The following is a 20138-nucleotide window of genomic DNA, read 5'->3' on the forward strand; positions in this document are numbered from 1 at the left end:
CACTTACTGTACACACATGAGGACAAACATGAGGACCAGAGTTTAGATCCTCACACCCACAGAAAAAGACAGGCATGGCTCTGTAGGTTGTAAGTTCAGCACTGACTAGAAGGGAGCCAGGACACAAGAAAATTGCTAGAACTCAAGGATCACCAGCCTAGCAGAAAAACAGTGAAGATTCAGGTCCAATGAGAAAGAACCCTTATCTCATAATGAGGCAGGAAGTAATGGAGGGGGACACCTTACACCCTCTTCCAGCCTCAACACCTACAAAGGCATCTGTATGCCCCCCCAACACGTATACACACAGGCATACACCACATACACACACCAAGGAAAAAGAAAGTAAGAAAAGACAGTTAAGATGTCACGAATGTCGTACCAAGAACAACAGTTTTTCATTTTTGAAATACCCAGTCCATTTAGACACATAATTTGCCCAAACCTTATCAAAATGCCAAGAAGGAAAGTCTCTTCTCTTTACATATACTAGCTTCAGTTCATATATGGATCATCTGTAAAGTCCACAAAATTATGAAAAGTACTTTTTCACTCTTTTTCTAGTGCTGGGGACTCAGAACCCTGTACATACTAGCAAGCTACATAGCCTCCCTAGTAATGGGATTACAGGCATGTGCTACCATGCCCAGATTTTTTGTTTTTATTGGAATTTTTTATTTTTTTTATTTTTATTTTTTGGTTTTTATCAAGACAGGGTTTCTCTGTCCTGAAACTCACCCTATAAACCAGGCTGGCCTTGAACTCACAGAGATCCACCTGCCTCTGCCTCCTGAGTGCTGGGATTAAAGGCGTGCACTGATGCTGCAACTACCAGGCTATTTTGTTGTTGTTGTCTGCGTTTTTGTTATGGTGTATTTGAGGCAACAAAACACACACACACACACACACACACACACACACACACCAGTTTCTATGCCCCGACACTGTCCTTCCTCTAGTAAATATTGATGCTTCCCTCTTCCTGAACTGCCAGGCCCTGAGGGTTTCTGTATAAAGTCCCACTCCTAATTGAGTGGGTCATGGCTCTTGTTCCAGAAAAGGCATTGTAGAATTCCAAAACCAACTGTTTTCTCAAGAAAACAATTAAGGATGTGTGCCCGTTGTAGAAACAAGAGGTTGAATGGGACAAGGAAGAAAAATGGAGACAGAAACAACAAAAGGAAGAAAAGTTAGTACCGTTTTGTTTAAAGAAACAAGTGGCTCAAAATAAATCCATTTGTTTAGGGGCCTGAAGAATTTCCTACAGCGACGGACATGATGGGCAGTATTTCCACCTCAAAGATAAACAAAAGGCAAATTCATCTGCTCCACAATGAAAGAATATATCAGTCACACAGGTTTTACTTATTAATACAGACCAAGCCAGATGAAAGAAACAGAAAAGCAGCCACAGGCTATTTTTTTAAACATTCTCTGTGACTCTGGTAATCTAGGTTGCCCTTTATGCTACCCTGAGATATAAATAGCAGTCACTTCCTTTCACAGGCCAGGCAGAGTTTAATGCTTTGCTTCCTGGGCCCAGGGGAAAATATTCATAACATACGTCAATGAGAATTTGGATACAGGGCTGGATCAAGTGCTCAGGCAGTAAGGTGTCTGCTGCAGAAGCCTAAGGACCTGAGTTCAACCCCCAGCAGCCACGTAAAACACCAGATGAGATGGCTCTCACCTGTAATCCCAGGGCAGGGGAGGCAGAGAAAGGAATCTATAGCCAATCAGCCTAGACTAATCAGAACTCCAGACCAATGAGAGACCCTGTCTCCAAAAACAAGATGGATGGCTCTTGGGGAACAACACCCGGGGTGACCTATAGCCTCCAAACACACACACACACGCACGCACTATTACAAAGCTGCCCAACTTCGAATCAGCTAGAAGAAAAAGAACTTGCTTCAAAACACCAAAATTGGTTGTTACCACATTGTTGATTTTTAAAATTCCATTTATTCCTTTATTTGTTATGAATCTGTGTGTGAGTACAGGTGTGTGATATGAGTGGGCACAGGCATGCCACGGTGCGGGGTGTAGCAGTCAGAGGGCAATCTGTAGGTGTCGGTTCTCTCCTTCTACCATGTAAATGCCAGGGGTCAAACTCAGGCCATCAGGCTTGGTGGCAAGTGCCTTTACTCAACGAGGCATTTTACAGGACCCCAGCTCCTGCTCTTGTTATTGTCACTTGGTTAGATTACCCCCACGGGACTTCTGCTGTTTCCTTTCCCGTGTATTGCTCAGAATCCTCTGGAACACAACTCCAGGTCTCTGCCGTGAACCTAGACGGAAATGCTAGTGAACTTTTTACAAAATGACTCGGGTGGCATTGAGCCCCATGCAGCGTCCCCAGTGGGGCTGAATGAGTTAAGAGGCCCTTTGGTTGCCAGTGAACAATAATGAGACATTCCTCCCAAGCCACACTCTGTTCTTATTAAGGAAGGAAAGAGCGTCCCAAAGTTAGGAACGATAAAGTAAGTAATGAAGCAGATCAGCTACTGTCTGAAATAGTGACCTGTCCAAGGTCCAAACAAGACCATGGTGCCCCAGAAACCAAGAGCAGCAGCCACTGTGGTTCCACACCACGGCCCAGCACCTAGACACCCGTGACGCTGAAGACACAGACTTAGGAACTAGCTCCGTGCCGGGCGGTGGTGGCACATACCTTTAATCCCAGCACATGGGAGGTAGAGACTGTTGGATCTCTGTGAGTTCGAGACCAGCCTGGCCTACAAAGCGAGTTCCAGGACAGGCTCCAAAGCTACAGAGAAACCCTGTACCAAAATAATCAAAACAAACAAAGAAAAAAAAAAAGAACTAGCTCGGTCTCTTTCCCCACTACAGTCCCATCAACATCAAGTCACTCTGGAGCTCCCTTACTTAGATCTTGGCCTGATGAGTCTGCATGTATCTATGGAGTCCTCACCTCCCACCTTGTTTGAGACAAAGTCTCTTGTTCATTCCCGAATAGAGCAGGGTAGGTGGCCTTCGAGCTTCTGGAGTTCACTAGACGCCACCTCCCCATCTCACCACAGGGACCCTGCCATTACAGAGGCCATGATGGTACCTGGTTCTACACCTGGCTCTACCCGGGATCCCGGGATACGAACTCAGGTCCTCATACATGCGAGGTGAACACTTTACTCATTAAGCCATCTCCCCCGCCTCTTGAATTCAGCTGACACAAACCAAAGAAAGGAGCTTGGGAGAAAGAATGACTGAAGTGAGATCTTCCTCCAACAAGGAAAAGGGATGCAGTGAAAACTAGATTCACCTTGCCCCCCAAACACCTAGACCTTCCAGACGCCCTTGTTTACCCTACAAGGACCACCCTGCTGCTAGATGGAGCTTTGCCTCCTCAGCCCTACTTACACAGGAGGCCTTTCTGCATCAGGATGTCAGCTCCTGAAGAACAGCAGCTTTACCTGTGGTTAGTTTAGCTTGTTTGGGGCTTTTGTTTGTTTGTTTTTTAAGACAGGGTTTCTCTGTGCAGCTCTGGCTGTCCTGGAACTCATTCTGTAGACCAGGCTGGCCTCAAACTCACAGAGATCCACCCGCCTCTGCCTCCCTAAGTGCTGGGATTAAAGGAGTGTGCACCTCGGCCTGGCCTGTTTTGGGTTTTGTTGTTTTAGTAAGATGGTGTCTCATTTCCTGTAGCCCAACTGACCATTGGCCTTGAGCTCACAGGTATGCCTAAAGATAAATCTAAATTCCCAGTCCTGCTGCTTCCGCCTTCCAAGTGCTTGGATTCTACGCGTCTGCTACCACACCTGGCTACCAAAAGCACTGAGAGGCAGCATTCTGCCTCGGGTTAGTTCCCCAGGTTTTGGGGAAGTGGGTATTTTGCCAGTCTACACGTGGCAAGAATCAAAATCCACTATTTGTTTCCACTGAAGCTGAATCTACTGGTGCATCCAGAGGTGGCCCAAAGGGTTCCTTCCATCTCTTACAGAGGAAGCAACTCTCTGTGGATGCCAGAGCAACTCTGACCCAAACAAAACAGGGCCTTGGTTGGGTACCATTCTTTCCAATCTCAACAGCAGCAACCTAGCAGCTACTCATGTAATCTCACACACTGTTGGGTATTATGACGGGGATGAATCTTTTGAATTAAAAATCTAAGCAAAATCCACCATGTGGCCAGTTTTTCCTTTGTGAAGCGAAATGAATGCTTCTGCGACCAGGGCACATTTCTCACCCTGGGGCAGATAACCCTTTCCAGAGCTGGCTGGCCTGATTTCTCATGGTTTATCTCTCTCTACCAGAAGCCCAAGAACTCCCCAAAGCCCAGCTCCCGGATGTGGGCAGAAGCCAGGACCCACCTCTTGGGGCTGCCGCTGGGCCTGTTCGCCACCGAACAGCATTTCTGGCAGCGTGAAGGACAAGAGGGTGTTCATCTTAAACACTCACCAGTGCCAGTACCACAGGCCAGCGGGTCATGGAAACTGAAGCAAGAGGCGCAGTGGGCCTTGAGATAAGCCTGTGAGGCGCACTATCTATGCCATGGGTGTCGGGGTGGGGGGGGGGCGGAGTGGAGGGGGAGCTTCGGTGCCATCGCGGTAGTTTCGAGGAAGTCCTCGGCGCTACCTAGCTAGCTTCCTCTCGTTTTTACAAACACTTGCCCAACGTGTCACCTCGCCCCAATCCTCATACTTTCCAAGTCTTGTCATTGCAAACGTCCTGGCCCATACCATACTTGACAAGGCTACTTGACAGGCTTTCGTCGCCAGCAGAGGACGGACAGGAGTGGCAGAAATGGGGATTCGGGATTGCGCCAGAGCCCTCAGGAGCCTGATGCTTTGTGGACAACACCTTGGGGAAAAACAACCACCAGCGAGCCCTAAACCATAGGGCTGACCCAAATTTCAGCCCCGAGCCTCTCTCTCCCTCTGCAAAGGACAATATCGGGTTCAACAATTAGCCTCTGTGCTGCACATTATCCAATCAATGGACAAGTGGCAAAAAACGTAGTTGGGTTCACCTGTCACCTCATCCCCGAGGGCCACCCCTGAGGATCCCACGGTCGCCAGGGCTCCCCCGGCTACGTGCGCGGACCAGCCACTCTGTCCCAGCGGCTGTGGCGCACAGGGAGCGCCAGCACACACCGCACCTCCTGCGAAGACGACTCTGGTCACCGTCGCGCACACCCCCCCAGACACTCGCCACCCTCGCCAAGGCCAGGGCGGAGGAACTACCTCGGCTGGAAACCGAAAGGCCGAAAGGCGTAACAAGCAGCCCGAGGTCACGCACTCGGCCACCAACGCGACTTCCCTAAACCCTCTGCCTCAGGATTCCCGGGGACCCGCGGACCACCGGCCTGTCGCCTTCACGCCCGGCGGAGAGGAACTTCCCGGCAGAACTTGAGCCTCAGCATCCCCCGCCTCGCCCGTGGCCAAGAGCTCGACCTTCGTCCCACAAGGCCATCGGCCGACCCGCCAGTCTTCCCGAAAGCCCGACACCGCAGCCCCGCTCCGCAGCGACCGCCCGACCTGCACAGTCGCGCTCCCGAGAGCCGCCGCCTGCCGACATTTCCCAGTCTGCTTCCTCAAGCACTTCATCCCGCCGCCCGCCGCGCGCTCTCCGTCCTCCCACGGGCCCGCCCCCGTGCGCCTCCTCTGCCAATAGAAATCCCGACTCCTCCGTGGTTCCGCCCCCCCCTAGCAGAATGCGGCTCCTGAAGCAAGATATCCTCCAATCCTCGCCGTGCATTTCGAGACTGATACCTGCCTCCTCCAATAGGCGTGAACCCGCTCGGGGTACCCGGGTCCGAGTTCCACTCGCGCGGTTTCAGCGACTGGGCTTCTGGCTCTGCGCACCTGTATCTAGACAGCCACAGGAACTCGGGATCCCGCGTCTCAGGATCAAAACCTGTGGGCAGGGACAATGGAGCACAGACTGAGCCATGGGTTTGAAAAGCCGGCTGCACTTCTGTAAGACTGTGTGTGGTGGAGACTCTTCGAGCCCTCTTTCTTCTTGCTCAGCGTGGATCGGAAGTGCATTTAACAGAAATGAAGATGAAAGTTCTCTGCCAAAACAGGACTGCGTCATTATCCAGCGAATTTTTATTAGGTAGGGAACTATTATCTTAATTTTATAGAGAAGGCAACTACGTTCAGAAGAGCTAAATGCAAGGTCACAAAATGGGTGATAAGTAGGAGATTTAAACGGATGCGGGCACTGAAGAATGGGCTTGGGGGATCTAACTACGGCCAACCTCCACCTGCAACTTCCTGGCCACTCCACATAACCCAGAAATAAGCTATATTTCATATGTAATGAAATATACTATTAAGACAAGCTCTCTGGGGACCTCGGGATGGAGATAGATAGAGAGCTTGCCTAGCATGCACTAAGCTGTGGGTTCGATACCCAGTACCACATAAAACTGGTGGCGGTGGTAGTGGTGGGGACACACCTGTAATTCCAGAACTCAGGACGTAGAATTGGGAGGATCAGAAGTTGGCCAGCCTGGTCTATAACAGCTAGTTTCCAGGATAGGTATGCCTAACTTGGTTGGCACCCCTCCTCTCCAGAAGTTCTGAGCAACCTTTGCCTCTGACTTCCAAGCCCTGGCATTAACCCTTCTTGCTAAACCCTTCTTGTTGTCCTGCCTGCTCAGCTTGTAGAACTGCATGAACCAGACCCAACTGAATTGGATTTGTAAGGACATCATACTGAGGAGACCTAAGCTTAAGTCTTGGGCTGTGGCATGACTGGACACTGCTTTCAAATTGTTTTCAATGTTCCTTAGTACCACCAACTCCTAGCCAGCCTCAACCACTGTCAACAACACCCCTAGATTATTAGGTAAGGCAACTTTATCTCTCCCTTTTTTTCCATCGAACAGATCATAAAATGAAGGCCTGAAGAAGTAAAAGAACCACCATGTTCTTATACAGGAAGTGGCTGAGCTGGGGTCTCAGCTGAAACGGTTGCATTCTGTGGGCTTTAGTGTCAAAACCTATCTTGTTACTTCAGCTCCTGAATGGTCTCGGGTTACATGTCTTACATTTTCTGTGTCAGCTTATACACAACACTTTAAAGCCCCTCTCCTTTTTAAAAAAATATTTTTAATATTTATTTTACTTTGTTTGTATGTATGTATGTCTGTTGTCTGCAGGCCAGAAGAGGGCACCAGACCCCATTACAGATAGTTGTGAGCCACCATGTGGTTGCTGGGAATTGAATTCAGAACCTTTGGAAGAGCAGGCAATGAATGCTCTTAACCACTGAGCCATCTCTCCAGCCCCATGGTTTGTTTTGCATTGCCTAGATAGCTAGAAAAATGTCTAGCATACAGTAGGTACTCATTAACGTGAGCTCGTTCCTTTCTTTACGTGTTGTTTCATGGCCAAGGCACTCAGAGAGGATTAATGAGGACAGCCTCCTTCCTTCACCTGGAGCCTCATCCTGGACCCTAATCCCTTCCCATGAAAAGTATAAGTGTTGACTGATGGATAGCCAAAGATCTGTCCCTGCCACCCAGGTTCCTTGTCGTAATAGCCAGAGAAATAAGAGTTAGTACATAGCTTCCCTCCTGCTTACCCCAGGCAGGGTGTGGACCCCCAAGGAAAGAACAAGGAAGAGAGGAAGAGATCTGGAAGACAGACCCTTAAGCCAAAAAGTAACATATCCTTAATCAATCGATCTCTCACTCTCTATGTCTCTGCCTGGCTCTCTCATACACACACACACACACACACACACACACACACACACCACACACACCTCTTGTAATAATTCATTTGGCTTCCTAATTCTTTCACTTGCACATACTGTGCACACACACACCCCCTCTCTGTACAGTGCACCTAGCAACCTCACAACCACCTCAGCCTCCTACCTGGATGGGATACACATGCTCCCACCTCTGAACAATACTGTTAGTTTCCCTACCTCTGATATCAATCACGTTTAGACAGTTTTCTATTCAGTCCTACTCCCAGTCTGTCTACACGTGGAGGATAGAAGGCCTGACCCAGCCTGAACTAGTGTGAGTGCATTGGCAGTAAGGTGACATTGTGTCGTCTACAATCCTTTAGAGAAAGGTCTCTACTTACCATCTCATACCTGGGCACAGTTGGAAGTGTATATGATTAAAATCAAGAGGCATTATGGGAAGGAGTATGCACAGTAGGAAAAAATGAATATATGAATAAATGAATATAAACCTACCAATCAAAATAGAGAACTGCTCAAACTACACCCCTTAGTAACAACTTCCTTGTAACACTAGGCTGTAGCACAGGGCCCTTGAGTGCCCCCACTCAGGCAGCCTATTGTCAATCTCTACAATGTCTCCCTCTACAGCTTTCACTACCTTTGCTTTGCTGAAATTAGCTTGCTTCTTTTGCAGATCGTGTGAGCTCTTCTTTCAGTTCTTTGGACAAGAAGCCAAGAACCTGGAAACACCGAGCCCAGACCCTGACCACAGGTAACAACACTGCATTCTGTTCATCCACTCAGCAAGTATTTATCTCATGGCTAGTATGTACAGGCACTGCTCTGATCAGTTGGGATAAAGCTGTCCACCCAAACTCATGGTACCTTTGACCCCATCAGAATGATTTCCTCACTATCTTTCTAACCCTTCTTCCCCAGCCCCACGGCCATGTTCCTGGTCTAAGCCTCATTTTTAAAAAACCAATTTATTTTATGTGAATGAATGTTTTGCCAGCATCTATACATGTGTACCTTGAAAATCTCATTACCTAAGAAGGCCAGATAGTTATGAGCTGCCATGTAGGCACTGGGAATCACAACAGGGCCTCTGCAAGAGCTACCAGTGCTCTTAACTGCTGAGCCACCTCTCCAGCCCCCTAAGCCTCATTCTTTATGCCTGACCCATGATGGCACATACCTTCTTATCTACTGCTTTCCCTGCTCCAGGTTCTCACTGCCCTCATACTTGTTGCCAGAAGAGCTTCTCAAACTTGCAAAGCTAATTGGAAACATTTGGAAACTCTTGTAAGGCCTCTCTCTTCACAAGCTACAGGGCAGAGTCCAAGCCCCTCTGTACTTTGTTACTCTTCATGGGCTGTTTTTGCTAGCTTCTCCTGGCTCAGCTCTCTCCACACCTGTCCAAGTTCAGGCCCACCAATTGCTCCTCCCCTAAGCCCCACTGCCCTTTCCTCTCCTTTTGCCTGACTGGGGGAAAAAATGCTTGCTCTTCCTTATAGTCTGGGCTTCAACATCACCTCCTTCAGGAAGCTGTCTCTCAACAGTTTATATGGAAAGACACCAGCCAGGAAAGCCCTGGAGCAAAAGCCTCAGGATCCAGAGGACATCAAGAAAGTCCTGGCTCACCTAGGATGTACCTGCTGTTTACTAGCTTGCTAGTCATATAGGCAGGCAGGGCACTTGCCCTCACTAAGCCTGAGATGCTGTTAATACCTACCTTGTAAGGTTATGGTATGGGAAAGAGTCTAAACCGCGTGGTGGTGGCACACACCTGTAATCCCAGCATTCAGGAGACAGAGGTAGGCAGATCTCTGTGAGTTCAAGGCCAGCCTGGTCTGCAGAAGGAGTTCTAAGACAGTCAGGGATATTACACAGAGAAACCCTGTCTGGAAAAACAAGGAAGTAAGAATGAAAGGGATGGAACTGTATTTCAGTAGGGTAGCACTCTAGCCTGCATTAGGCCTGCTTTGATCCCAGCACTATAAAAACCCAGTCATGGGGACCCACACCTGTAACCCTAGCACTGGAGAAATAGAGCCACGAGGATCAGGAGTTCAAAGCTGGTCTATAGGAGACTCTGCCTAAAGAAAACTAAGAAAGTACGTTTGGACCTGGACTTCCAGCATTTGAGAGGTGGAGGCAGGAAGATCAGGGGTTCCATGTCATTCTCAGCTATCTAGCAGGCTTGAGGCAGCCCTGGGCAAAAAAAAAAGTTTGAGCCAGTTATAGTGGCACACACCTTTAGTCCTAGCACTCAAAGGCAGAGGCAGGTAGATGTGAGTTCGAGACCAGCCTGGTCTACAGAACAAGTTTTGGAAAAGACAGGGCTACACAGAGAAAGCCTGTCTCAAAAAAATAAAACAAGCCGGGCGATGGTGGCGCACGCCTTTAATCCCAGCACTCGGGAGGCATAGGCAGGCGGATCTCTGTGAGTTCGAGACCAGCCTGGTCTACAGAGCTAGTTCCAGAACAGGCTCCAAAGCCACAGAGAAACCCTGTCTCGAAAAAAAATAAAATAAAAAAATAAAACCAAAAATTAAGGTTGAATTTTGGAGGATTTCCAGTTTGTATTTCCACGTTAGGGTTACCCAACCTGAATTATTATTATCCCTACCTACAACCATTACTAACAATCATAAATTAATTGTCTTTATTATTTTATGATTTAGAGGTAAAGTTCCCCTGCTTATAGGATAACACTTAAACTCCTTAACCTTCAAGGCTCTATCATTCTTTTTTTTTTCTTTCTTTTTTTTTAAATATTTATTTATTATGTATACAATATTCTGTGTGTATGCCTGAAGGCCAGAAGAGGGCGCCAGACCTCTTTACAGATGGTTGTGAGCCACCATGTGGTTGCTGGGAATTGAACTCAGGACCTTTGGAAGAGCAGGCAATGCTCTTAACCACTGAGCCATCTCTCCAGCCCCGGCTCTATCATTCTTGACCTGATTTCCTTTCACCCCCAAAGCCAATTTGTCTCCAAAGCCAGTCACACATCTCGTGAGATGCTTGGAGCCAAAATGTAATATGGGCAGTTACAATAGGAGACAAACCCTCCGTACATTCCTGCAGAGACAAGATGTTAGCTTTAAAGGAACTCCTCCGCAATGGCGCTGGGTGAGCACCTGAGCCCCAGCACCTAGCATATGAATGAATTTGCATAGTAACCCTGGTCCTCTGCTCTATATACAAACACTCCTCCGCTTGCCTGGCTGACCTCCCAACTAAACAAATTCTGTCAAATGTCCACTAGCTTCTCTCTGCTGGGTCAAAACTAGACTTTTTTTTTCTTCGCTGCAGTGGGGAACAGAGTAGAGTTTAAGGGCAGAGACCATTTGACAGACTTTTCTTAGTTGTAGCTATGGATATAGAGAATTTGGGACTACCAGCTAGCTTGGAAGAAGTCCCATATCCTCAGAGTCATGGCCCAGTTACCACTCAGGTTCAGGAACCCAAAATGGTGAAACAAAGGCTGGCCAGGTGTGGTGACACACGCCTGTAGTGTCTCCTACCAACACCGTCTTCCCTGGAAATCTGGCTCTTCCCTACCTGGACAGGCTCTGGCAACTTCCTGGAGGAACATTCTGGTGTGTGAGCCAAAGGGTAGCTGGAATACAAGCCTTAGCTCAGCTGTGTCCAGTTGTACCGTCACATCAGAGCCTGTAGAGAAGAGGTAAGAAATGAGGCCACCAGGAGCTAAGGACTAAAATGTACTTTAAAGAGTGGAATCTCAGCCGGGCAGTGGTGGTGCACACCTTTAATCCCAGCACTCGGGAGGCAGAGACAGGCAGATCTCTGTGAGTTCAAGGCCAGCCTGGTCTACAGAGCGAGTTCCAGGACAGCCAGAGCTACACAGAGAAACCCTGTCTTGAAAAACAAAAATGAAGAAGAAGAGGAGGAAGAGCGAGCTCTGTGGTGACAACCGGTGATGTCTGAGGTGATGGAAAGCACCGGGGAGGACTTAAATGCAATGACAAGGGAGTGAGGGATGGAAAACAGCTGGTAGTGGGGGCACGGTCTGACTCAGGGTCTCAGTTACCACAGTATGGGTATCAGGAAAGTCTCCTTTTTTATTACATTTATTCATTTATTTGTGTGTGTGTATGCATACACATGCACGTGCTTGTGCTCACACTGACACAGCTACAGTACAACTTCCAGGAACTAGTTCTCTCGGTCTACCATGTGGATTCTGGGGCTCAAACTCAGGTAGTTGCTTAGCAGCAAGCATCTTTCTCCACTAAGTCATCCCACCAAACCAAGCATTTTCTTTTTTGTCGTTGGATTTTGAAACAGAGTCTCAGTCTATAGCTCTGGCTGGTCTAGAACTCACTGTAATCCCAGCCTAGGCCTCAGTCTTTGGAGGCCCCTCCCCTCTGCCCCTTGAACCCTGACCCTTCCCCAGGAAAGGCCAAGACCACTCCCACAGGCTATTTAAACCGCTCCCCAGAAAATAAACACGTGGTTTTCCCTCTTCCTCTCCGGTGGTCGTGTTGGCTGCTTCCCATTTCCCCTTGGGGCCACCCAGAAGCGCAGGTGTCAATTAAACTTGGATATCTTTTATTGGTCTGATTTGGTTTGATTGGGATTATTTTGCATCGGTAGAGTGGCTCTGTTAGGAAATATTCCTAACACTCACTACATCATCCAGGCAAGGCAATCCCCCTACCTCAACCTTCTACATGCTAGGATTCCTGGCACGTAGCATCACACCCACCAAGGAATGTTCTCCTTTCCACCCTTCTCTCTGCCTTAAGACCCTGTCTCAGTGCCCCAACAGGAACCCAGATTGAAAAGACTACTCACCAAGGATGTAGACTTCACCATCTGGGGACACTGAGGGAGGGAAATGAGAATGCCTTTAGCAACTCAACACCCCTGTCTCACACCCTCCTCCATCCCTACCCGCCCCTACAGTAAGGGCAGAGATGATGGAGATGGGGGGGGAGGAGAGTCATTCATACCACCCAGCCCGACTAGCACCTTCTTCCAGCGTAAAATCTCTTGAGAGCGGCACTATCTGGTCCAGAGATACATCGTCTCCTGTGATGGCCATCCTCCGGTGTGTATACAGGAAGAGACTGAGGGCACGAAGCAGAAGAGGTACATTCTGAAGTCTTGGGATAATCTTTTCCTATTAAAAATGTCCTTCCTCACTGGCCTAAGCTACCTTCTGGTTGGCTTAATAAAGAGCTGAATGGCCAATAGCTAGGCAGATAGGGCTTTTGGGCAGAGATAGGAACTCTGGGAAAGAATATGAGATGGCAAATTGGCAGATTCACCAGCCAGATTCGGAGTAAGTTGGGTGTGAGGTGCTGAAGAGAGGCAATGAGCCACGTGGCAGAATGTAGGTTTAATATAAACGGGTTAGTTTAAGGTTTTTTTGTTTGTTTGCTTGTTTGGTTTTGGTTTTTAGTTTTGTTTTTTTTTTGTTTTTTTTTTTTTGTTTTTTTGTTTTTTTTTTTTTTTCGAGACAGGGTTTCTCTGTGGCTTTGGAGCCTGTCCTGGAACTAGCTCTGTAGACCAGGCTGGTCTCGAACTCACAGAGATCCGCCTACCTCTGCCTCCCGAGTGCTGGGATTAAAGGCGTGCGCCACCATCGCCCGGCTGGTTTTTGGTTTTTCCGAGAAAGGTTTTCCCTGTGTAGCCCTGGCTGTCCTGGAACTAGTTCAGTAAATCAGGCTGGCCTTGAATTCACAAAGATCCGCCTGCCTCTGCCTTCTGAGTGCTGGGATTTAAGATGTGCGCCACACCGCCCAACCTAATTTAAGTTTTAAGAGCAAGTTGGTAACCAGCCTAAGCTAAGGTCAAGCTTTCCTACTTAATCAGAAATCTGCGTCATTATCCGGGAGCTGGCAGTCCAAAGAAAGGCCTGCAGCATTGCAGTGCGTGTAGCTGAAAGGGCTCTAGAAGGCCTGGGCCTGGCAAGCATGGCTCTGGCAGGCCTTGCTCTTCCCCCATCCCCTCTACTTGCTAAACCTGAAGCCACCAATCTCTTACTGGTGCTTCCTTTCCCTGCGCCTGACCACCAATGTCCAGCTATCAAAGTATTGAAGTCTAGCAACCAAAAGCCCCCTTTTGACCTCCTAATTAACATACCCAACCAAAATTAAACACCTCATCCTAATATGGGGTTTCCCGTTTTGCCCTTATAAACTGCTGTTTGCCTATGGACCACATCTGTCTCCTCTCCAGATGTAATCCTTTATCCCTCTGGGAAAATATCCCTTCCCCTCTCCTTTGCCTTTTGCCTTCTCCCTACCCTCTATCTCCTGTCTTTGTTTCTTTTCCCTGCCCTTTGGCCCTCTGGGACAAATAAATCTCCTTTGTGCTGAGAACTTGGTCTAGGGGTGTCTTGTGCCAATACTCCTTTAGTGATAGCCTGTAGGTCCGTAGTGCGGGGCTGGCAGTGCCCTAGCCGTTCTTGTGCCTCAGGCCTTCTCCATCCACGGTGCCCAGAGATGCTGTAGTTTGTGGATGAGGTCATCAAAGCATAACTCCTCACAGCTGGAAGAAAATCCGATTTGGTGCCATCTAGCACGTCAGTGACAGGGACAGTGTAGACTTACAAAGCCAATTCGGCTCCCTGCACTTCGGTTTCCCCCCCTATCAAGTTGGAGCGGCAGATCAGAAAATGTCGAAAGCCCTCTTCCTCCTGGCTCTGAGACCCTGAGGTTCACTTACAAGCTATAAGACCTTCACAGGTTTTATTTACTCCCTCTGCTCCCGTGGAATTTGCAGTGTTGCTAGGCAACACTGAATGAACACTTTTTCAAGACAGGCTCTCTCTCCTCCGTAGCTGTGGCTGTCTTGGAACTCATTATGTCAACGAGGCCGACCTCGAATTCGCAGGTACCTGTCAGCCTCTGCCTCCCAAGTGTTGGGATCAAAGGCCTGTGCCACCACTCTCAGCCATTAATCTCTTTTTTAATATTTAAAGTTTTATTGTGTGTGGCATTTGTGACCCTCAGGTATCTTTCCTCAACCACTCTCCTCTTTTTAAAAATTTTTTTTAGATTTATTCATTTAATGTTACGTGTATGGATATTTTGCTTCCATGTGTATTAGTACCATATGTGTGCCTGCCTGCTGTTGGCAGAGGTCAGAAGAGGGTGTCAGACTCCCTGGAACTGGAGTTATTGGTGGTTGTGAGTCACCATGTAGATGCTAGGGAATCGAACCCAGGTTCTCTGAGAGACCAACAAGTGCTCTTAACCTCTAAGCCATCTCTCCAAGCCCTACATTTCTATGTTTTGAGACAGAGTCAGTTTCGGTGAACCTGAAACACCTTGATTCAGCTAGACTAGCTAGCCAATGAGCTTCAGGGATCCACCTGTCTCTCTACCTCCCCTAACTTCTTTAGGATTTATATTTAGTTTTGTGTGTTTGTGTGTCTCAAGTGTGCAGACGCCCAGAGACCAGAAGAGGGCATCTGCACCCATGGAGCTGGAGTTACAGGTAGCTGTGAGCCTGATGTAGATGCTGAAAACCAAATTTAGGTCCTCTGCAGAAACAAGTGTTCTTAACCATTTAGCCATCTCACTACACCCCACACCCCAGCTTGTTCCATGGGTCCTGGAGATCCAAACTTGAGTCCTCATTCTTGTGTGGCCGGCACTTCACTAGCTGAACCATCTCCAGCTCTCCCTCTCTCTCTTTAAATATTTATTTAATTTTTTTAACTCACTCGTGCGAGTGCACAAAGTGCCCACAGAGTCCAGAAGAGGGTTTAGATCCCCCTGAAATTAGAATCACAGGGGTTATGAGCCACTGGATGTGGGGGGGGGGGTGCTAGGAACCAAATTCAGATCCTCTGCAAGAGCAGTACACGTTCTAACCACTGAGCAATCGTCTCTCTTACTGAGATAGGCTCTCACTCTGTTAGCCTACTCTAGCTTAGTCTCACTATGTAGCCCAGGATGGCCTGGAACTTGTGACAGTCCTGCCTCAGCTTTCTGGGATTACTGGCAAGAGCTCCCATTTCCAGTTCAGCCTTCTGATCTTTGCTCAGAGTAAAAGCACTATGAAGATCACAGCGTCTGGATCTGAACTCAGGCACTCCCGCCAGCTCAGAATCTAGCCAGGTGTGATAACTGCCTCTTCTCTGATTACAAAGGGCTTAGAACACGGTGTTCCAAGAATACTATCATTATGTTAATTACTCTGAGAGGCTCAGACGGGATGACTGAAGTCAAGTTGGAGGACAGTAAAGAACAACCCTCAGCCCGCGCGGGCGAGCTGACCCTACTTACGCATGCTCCTGGGCATCATTTTCCAGCCGGCACCGCACCAGCCCTAGCAGGCGGCTCTGCCTGCTGTCTCCCTTACATAGCACACCTTGTACAGCCTGCTGCTCTGGGTGAAGGGAAACTGAAAGCCAAGAACAAGCCTCCCCATCCCGCCCACTCCACCCACCACTGCCACGTTTCTCCCTCCCGCTAACTGTGTGACCTCGGCCAATTACTTCACTTTTCTGAGCTTTCCTCATTTGTAAAATGGGTATAATAGTCCCCAACTTCACAGCTTGTTGGGAGGATATCTGCACATTTAAAGCACCTAGTAGAGAAACCAGAGCCATGTGAATACTTAGTAAATACTGGTTTAACTATTTCCATATGACTTTGAGAGAAAGCGGGCAGATATTTCCACACTTTCCCTCCCACTTCCCAAGGCCAAGGATATGATGGTGCAGTACTCCCCCTCAGCCAGCGTCTCCTGGATCGCCACAGACTGGTCCATGCTGAGCCGTCAAACTCCGGTGTAGGGCAGGTGGGACCCTCCCATGCTGCAACAGAGCTGCTTCGGGGGGCTGTGGGGGTGGAAGGAGAGACCTTTGCAGAGGGTCTCCTTTGCAGAGTCTGGGGCCTCTCTCTCTTTCCTACACTTTTCCTCTACGTTTCAAGGGAATGACTTTTCTTTCCTTTGACCCTGACTGGATCTCCCTTTGGGAGGGCAACCAGATGCTCCCAATGGGGTCCAGTATACTTGTTGGTCCCCTGGCTTCTGGGCATAGCTGTGACTCCCTCTGCAAGGAGCGGTTGTGGTCCATCTGGCGCATCTCTGGGGAAGATTGGTAACATGTCCAAATAGGCATAGGAGACAAGACTTATTCTCCGCTAGGAGAGTCTTATAAAGGAGAAAAACCCAGTCCCGCTCCTTTTTCCTTGGAGCATAGAAAAGTGTCCCGGTGCTCCTTGCCCCCACCGCACCCAGCAGGCCCCGTTGCATCAGCTGCAGGCCGGGGTGTCCATTCTGGTACCCACAGGACAGGGGCCCCAACAGCCAGCTTGCAAGCTCCCTCCCACTCTGCACCTATTTCAGACCTTGTCATTGCCGCCTACCTCCCGAGCTGTCACCGCTGAGCCGGTGGGACACCGATGTCCCGGACCAGGCAAAAGACTACATTTCCCAACGGCCCTGGCGTCACAGGATGGTCAGCCTGCCTGCAAGTCCCAGCATGCCCGAGTCAATCATTAGCAAGTGGGTGGGTCTCCCGCTCCAATGAGGATCTACCATCTAGAGCCTGGTATGGGATCCTGACGTATGCTGGCGTCCCAGTTCTGGACGGGCTGTCTGAGGAACGCCTTTCTCAGCCCACCAAGTCAAAGGCGGAAGGAAGATGGTCACGTTACCCTAACGGAAAGAATATTAACTTTTATTTTCGAGTTAATCCCATCCTCAGCTTTTCACATATTTTATAGTCCCCTGAAACTCTTCCAAATAACTGCCCGCCCTGACGTACTCCGAGCCACCGTTTCTGTTTTCCAGGTGGAGAAACAACCGGACAGAGAAGTAAAGCCGTTTGACAAAGGCTGCAGCCGGCAAGTGCTGGAACTCAGAGAAAAGCCTGACTCCAATTCCTACGTCATTCTGTCTTGAACCATGTTCTTGTTTTTTTTTGTTTTTGTTTTTGTTTTTTTTTGTTTGTTTGTTTTGTTTTGTTGAGACAGGGTTTCTCTATGTAGCTTTGGCTGTTCTTGAACTTGCTCTGTAGACCAGGCTGGCCTCAAACTCACAGAGATCCACCCGCCTCTGCCTAATTCTTCCTGTCCGCTGATGGGGCATGAAGTGTATGGAGGATACCATTCTTAGAGTGAAGGAAGATGTGGCCCTCTTGGCTCTTTTATTTATTTTTTTAAAGATTTGTTACGTTATTTTTTTAATTAATTTATCATATATACAGTGTTCTGGGCACCGGATCTCATTACAGATGGGTGTGAGCCATCATGTGGTTGCTAGGAATTGAACTCAGGACCTCCCGAAGAGCAATCAGTGCTCTTAACCTCTGAGCCATCTCTCCAATCCTGTTCAGTTGTTTTTTAAATTTGTGTGTATGTGTGTGTGCTTACATGAGTTTCTGTGCACCGCCTGTATGCAGGTACCCAACAAGGACAGAGATCATCAGAAGCTTAGAGCTGGTTACAGGAGGTTGTGATCCGCCTGATAGGTGTGTAGAGAATTGTACCAGGGTCCTCAGAATGAGCATTAGGTGTCCTTAACTACAGAGCCATCTCACTAACTCACCCCCACCCCCTCCTGCCCAGGTCTTTTAGACAGCCCTAGGTAGGTTTTGTTTTCAAGCTCTTCCCCACATTCTATTGGCTCAAATGGAAGATTCTAGAATAGTTCTCTCTCAACTATTGGCTACTTCAGTAAGCTGGATGCTCCCTGGGGACCAGGCTGAGCTTACCCTCACCACTCCTGTGCAGTTTCTGGCATAGTGGCTCTTAGAATCTCATTTATTTGTTTTGAGCAGTGGTGGAAGCTAGGAAGCCGGCATTAAATACTCTACCACTGAGCCACATCTCCAACCCAGAACATAGTCACTGAATTAATTACTCAGTAAATTAGCTTACCGGATAATTTGTGTTTCAGCTTGGTCCCATGGGAAAAGAACAGCAGCGGCTGGGCTAGTGCTGGATAAGGGATGGCTGCTGTTCCTTCTTCTTGCTGTTGTTTTGAGACAGGGTCTCACTGTTTGGTCCAGGCTGGTATAGAATTTGCCTCAAACTCCTAATTCTCCTGTTTCAGGTTTCCAATGCTGGTATTACAGTGAGTGACCACTGTGATGTTTAAAAATAAATTTTTAAAAAATATTTATTTATTTATTATGTATACAATATTCTGTCTGTGTATATGTCTGCAGGCCAGAAGAGGGCACCAGACCTCATTACAGATGGTTGTGAGCCACCATGTGGTTGCTGGGAATTGAACTCAGGACCTTTGGAAGAGCAGGCAATGCTCTTAACCTCTGAGCCATCTCTCCAGCCCCCTAAAAATAAATTTTTAAATGTTTACATGTATTTGTGTACACACATACACACCACGGCATATGTGTTGTTTGTGGAGGTCAGAGAACAACTTGTGGGAGTTGGTCCCTTCCACCACGTGAATGATCAAATTCAGGTCATCAGGCTTAGTAGCACACACGTGCTCTTATCTGTTAAACCATCTCGCTGACCCCCCACTGTAACTTATAACCTATCCCCCTCCTCTTTGTTCCAAACTGCGTTCAGATATCCAGTTCCATCTGCATGTACAAACAAACCCCCTCCAGAAATGGGTATGTCTTCCTGGTTGTCTCTTCTTAGAAAAATCCACAACATCACTGGAACTGGAGTCAGGTTTATTGGACTGCAGTTTCAAAGCTACGTGGGGAGATGAGGCGAAAGAGAATTGGTTGGAGATCAAGGGGGTGGAGGTTGCTGAAGGAAAGCAGAGAAACCCCTTAATGCTGTTGGCTTGAGAGGAGGGTCTGGGGAAATGAGCTGGGGCTAGGCAGTTTCTGTAGATGAAGAAACTCTCTGTGCAGGATTTAGGGGTCTTCCCACAGTATGTGGGTCAGGCATGTGTATCCCCCCTCCAATAAAGCTCAGGCTTCTTGAAGTCGGGGATAAGAGCCTTGGAGGTCCCATGTTCAGGCCTGCGAATGGGGAAGGGAAGAGCCTGGACTTGACAAGTCCTCCTTGCTAAAGATCCAGGATTTGGAACAGGGAAATGAGGAGACGGGCAGAGGTAATGGGGACAGATGCAGAGAATGCAGAGGAGCAGCCAGAGCAGGGGGCTCCTGGTGACTCCTGGGAGGGCCTTGTTGCAAAGTACCATCCATCTGTGGGCAGCCACCTGAGGCCTAGGCGTGACAGCACTCCGGGTAGTAGGGGCCAGTGCCAGCTTCATGACACCTGGTTATATCTGCCATGCAGGCTGCAGCCTGCAATGTAGCCTGAGCTGGACCATTCGAGCTACAAGAACAGGCAAGATCATTCATCTGACTCTTCCCCTTCGCCCAGCTTATGAAGGCAAGAAGCCTCAATGAAACAGGAACTGAGCTGAGCTTCCCCATGAGGTCAGGCAGTCAGTGCCCAGAAAACCAGCAGGTCAGAAACAAGGGGTCCCGACCTGGAGACTGGAAAATTCCACCTGATGCCCCGTCTTATGCAAAGCAG

At 48.4% G+C, this 20138-nt stretch overlaps 1 protein-coding gene across 1 annotated transcript in view; it reads right to left on the reverse strand.

Moving 5' to 3' along the window:
- Inpp5b (inositol polyphosphate-5-phosphatase B) overlaps nucleotides 1–17128 on the reverse strand; it is a 68300-nt gene extending 51172 nt beyond the window's left edge. The window contains 8 exon segments of the mRNA XM_041652377.1: nucleotides 5499–5677; nucleotides 5679–5877; nucleotides 11242–11352; nucleotides 12499–12528; nucleotides 12676–12773; nucleotides 15945–16042; nucleotides 16375–16501; nucleotides 17034–17128. Of these exon segments, the coding sequence (XP_041508311.1) occupies nucleotides 5499–5677; nucleotides 5679–5877; nucleotides 11242–11352; nucleotides 12499–12528; nucleotides 12676–12773; nucleotides 15945–16042; nucleotides 16375–16431 (772 nt within the window). The 5' untranslated portion in view covers nucleotides 16432–16501; nucleotides 17034–17128.
- Between the last annotated feature and the right edge of the window lie 3010 nt (nucleotides 17129–20138).

The sequence above is a fragment of the Microtus oregoni genome, unplaced genomic scaffold (genome assembly GCF_018167655.1).
Source record: "Microtus oregoni isolate MIOR12 unplaced genomic scaffold, Mior012 000005F_ref0000423, whole genome shotgun sequence".
Classification (NCBI taxonomy): Eukaryota; Metazoa; Chordata; class Mammalia; order Rodentia; family Cricetidae; genus Microtus; species Microtus oregoni.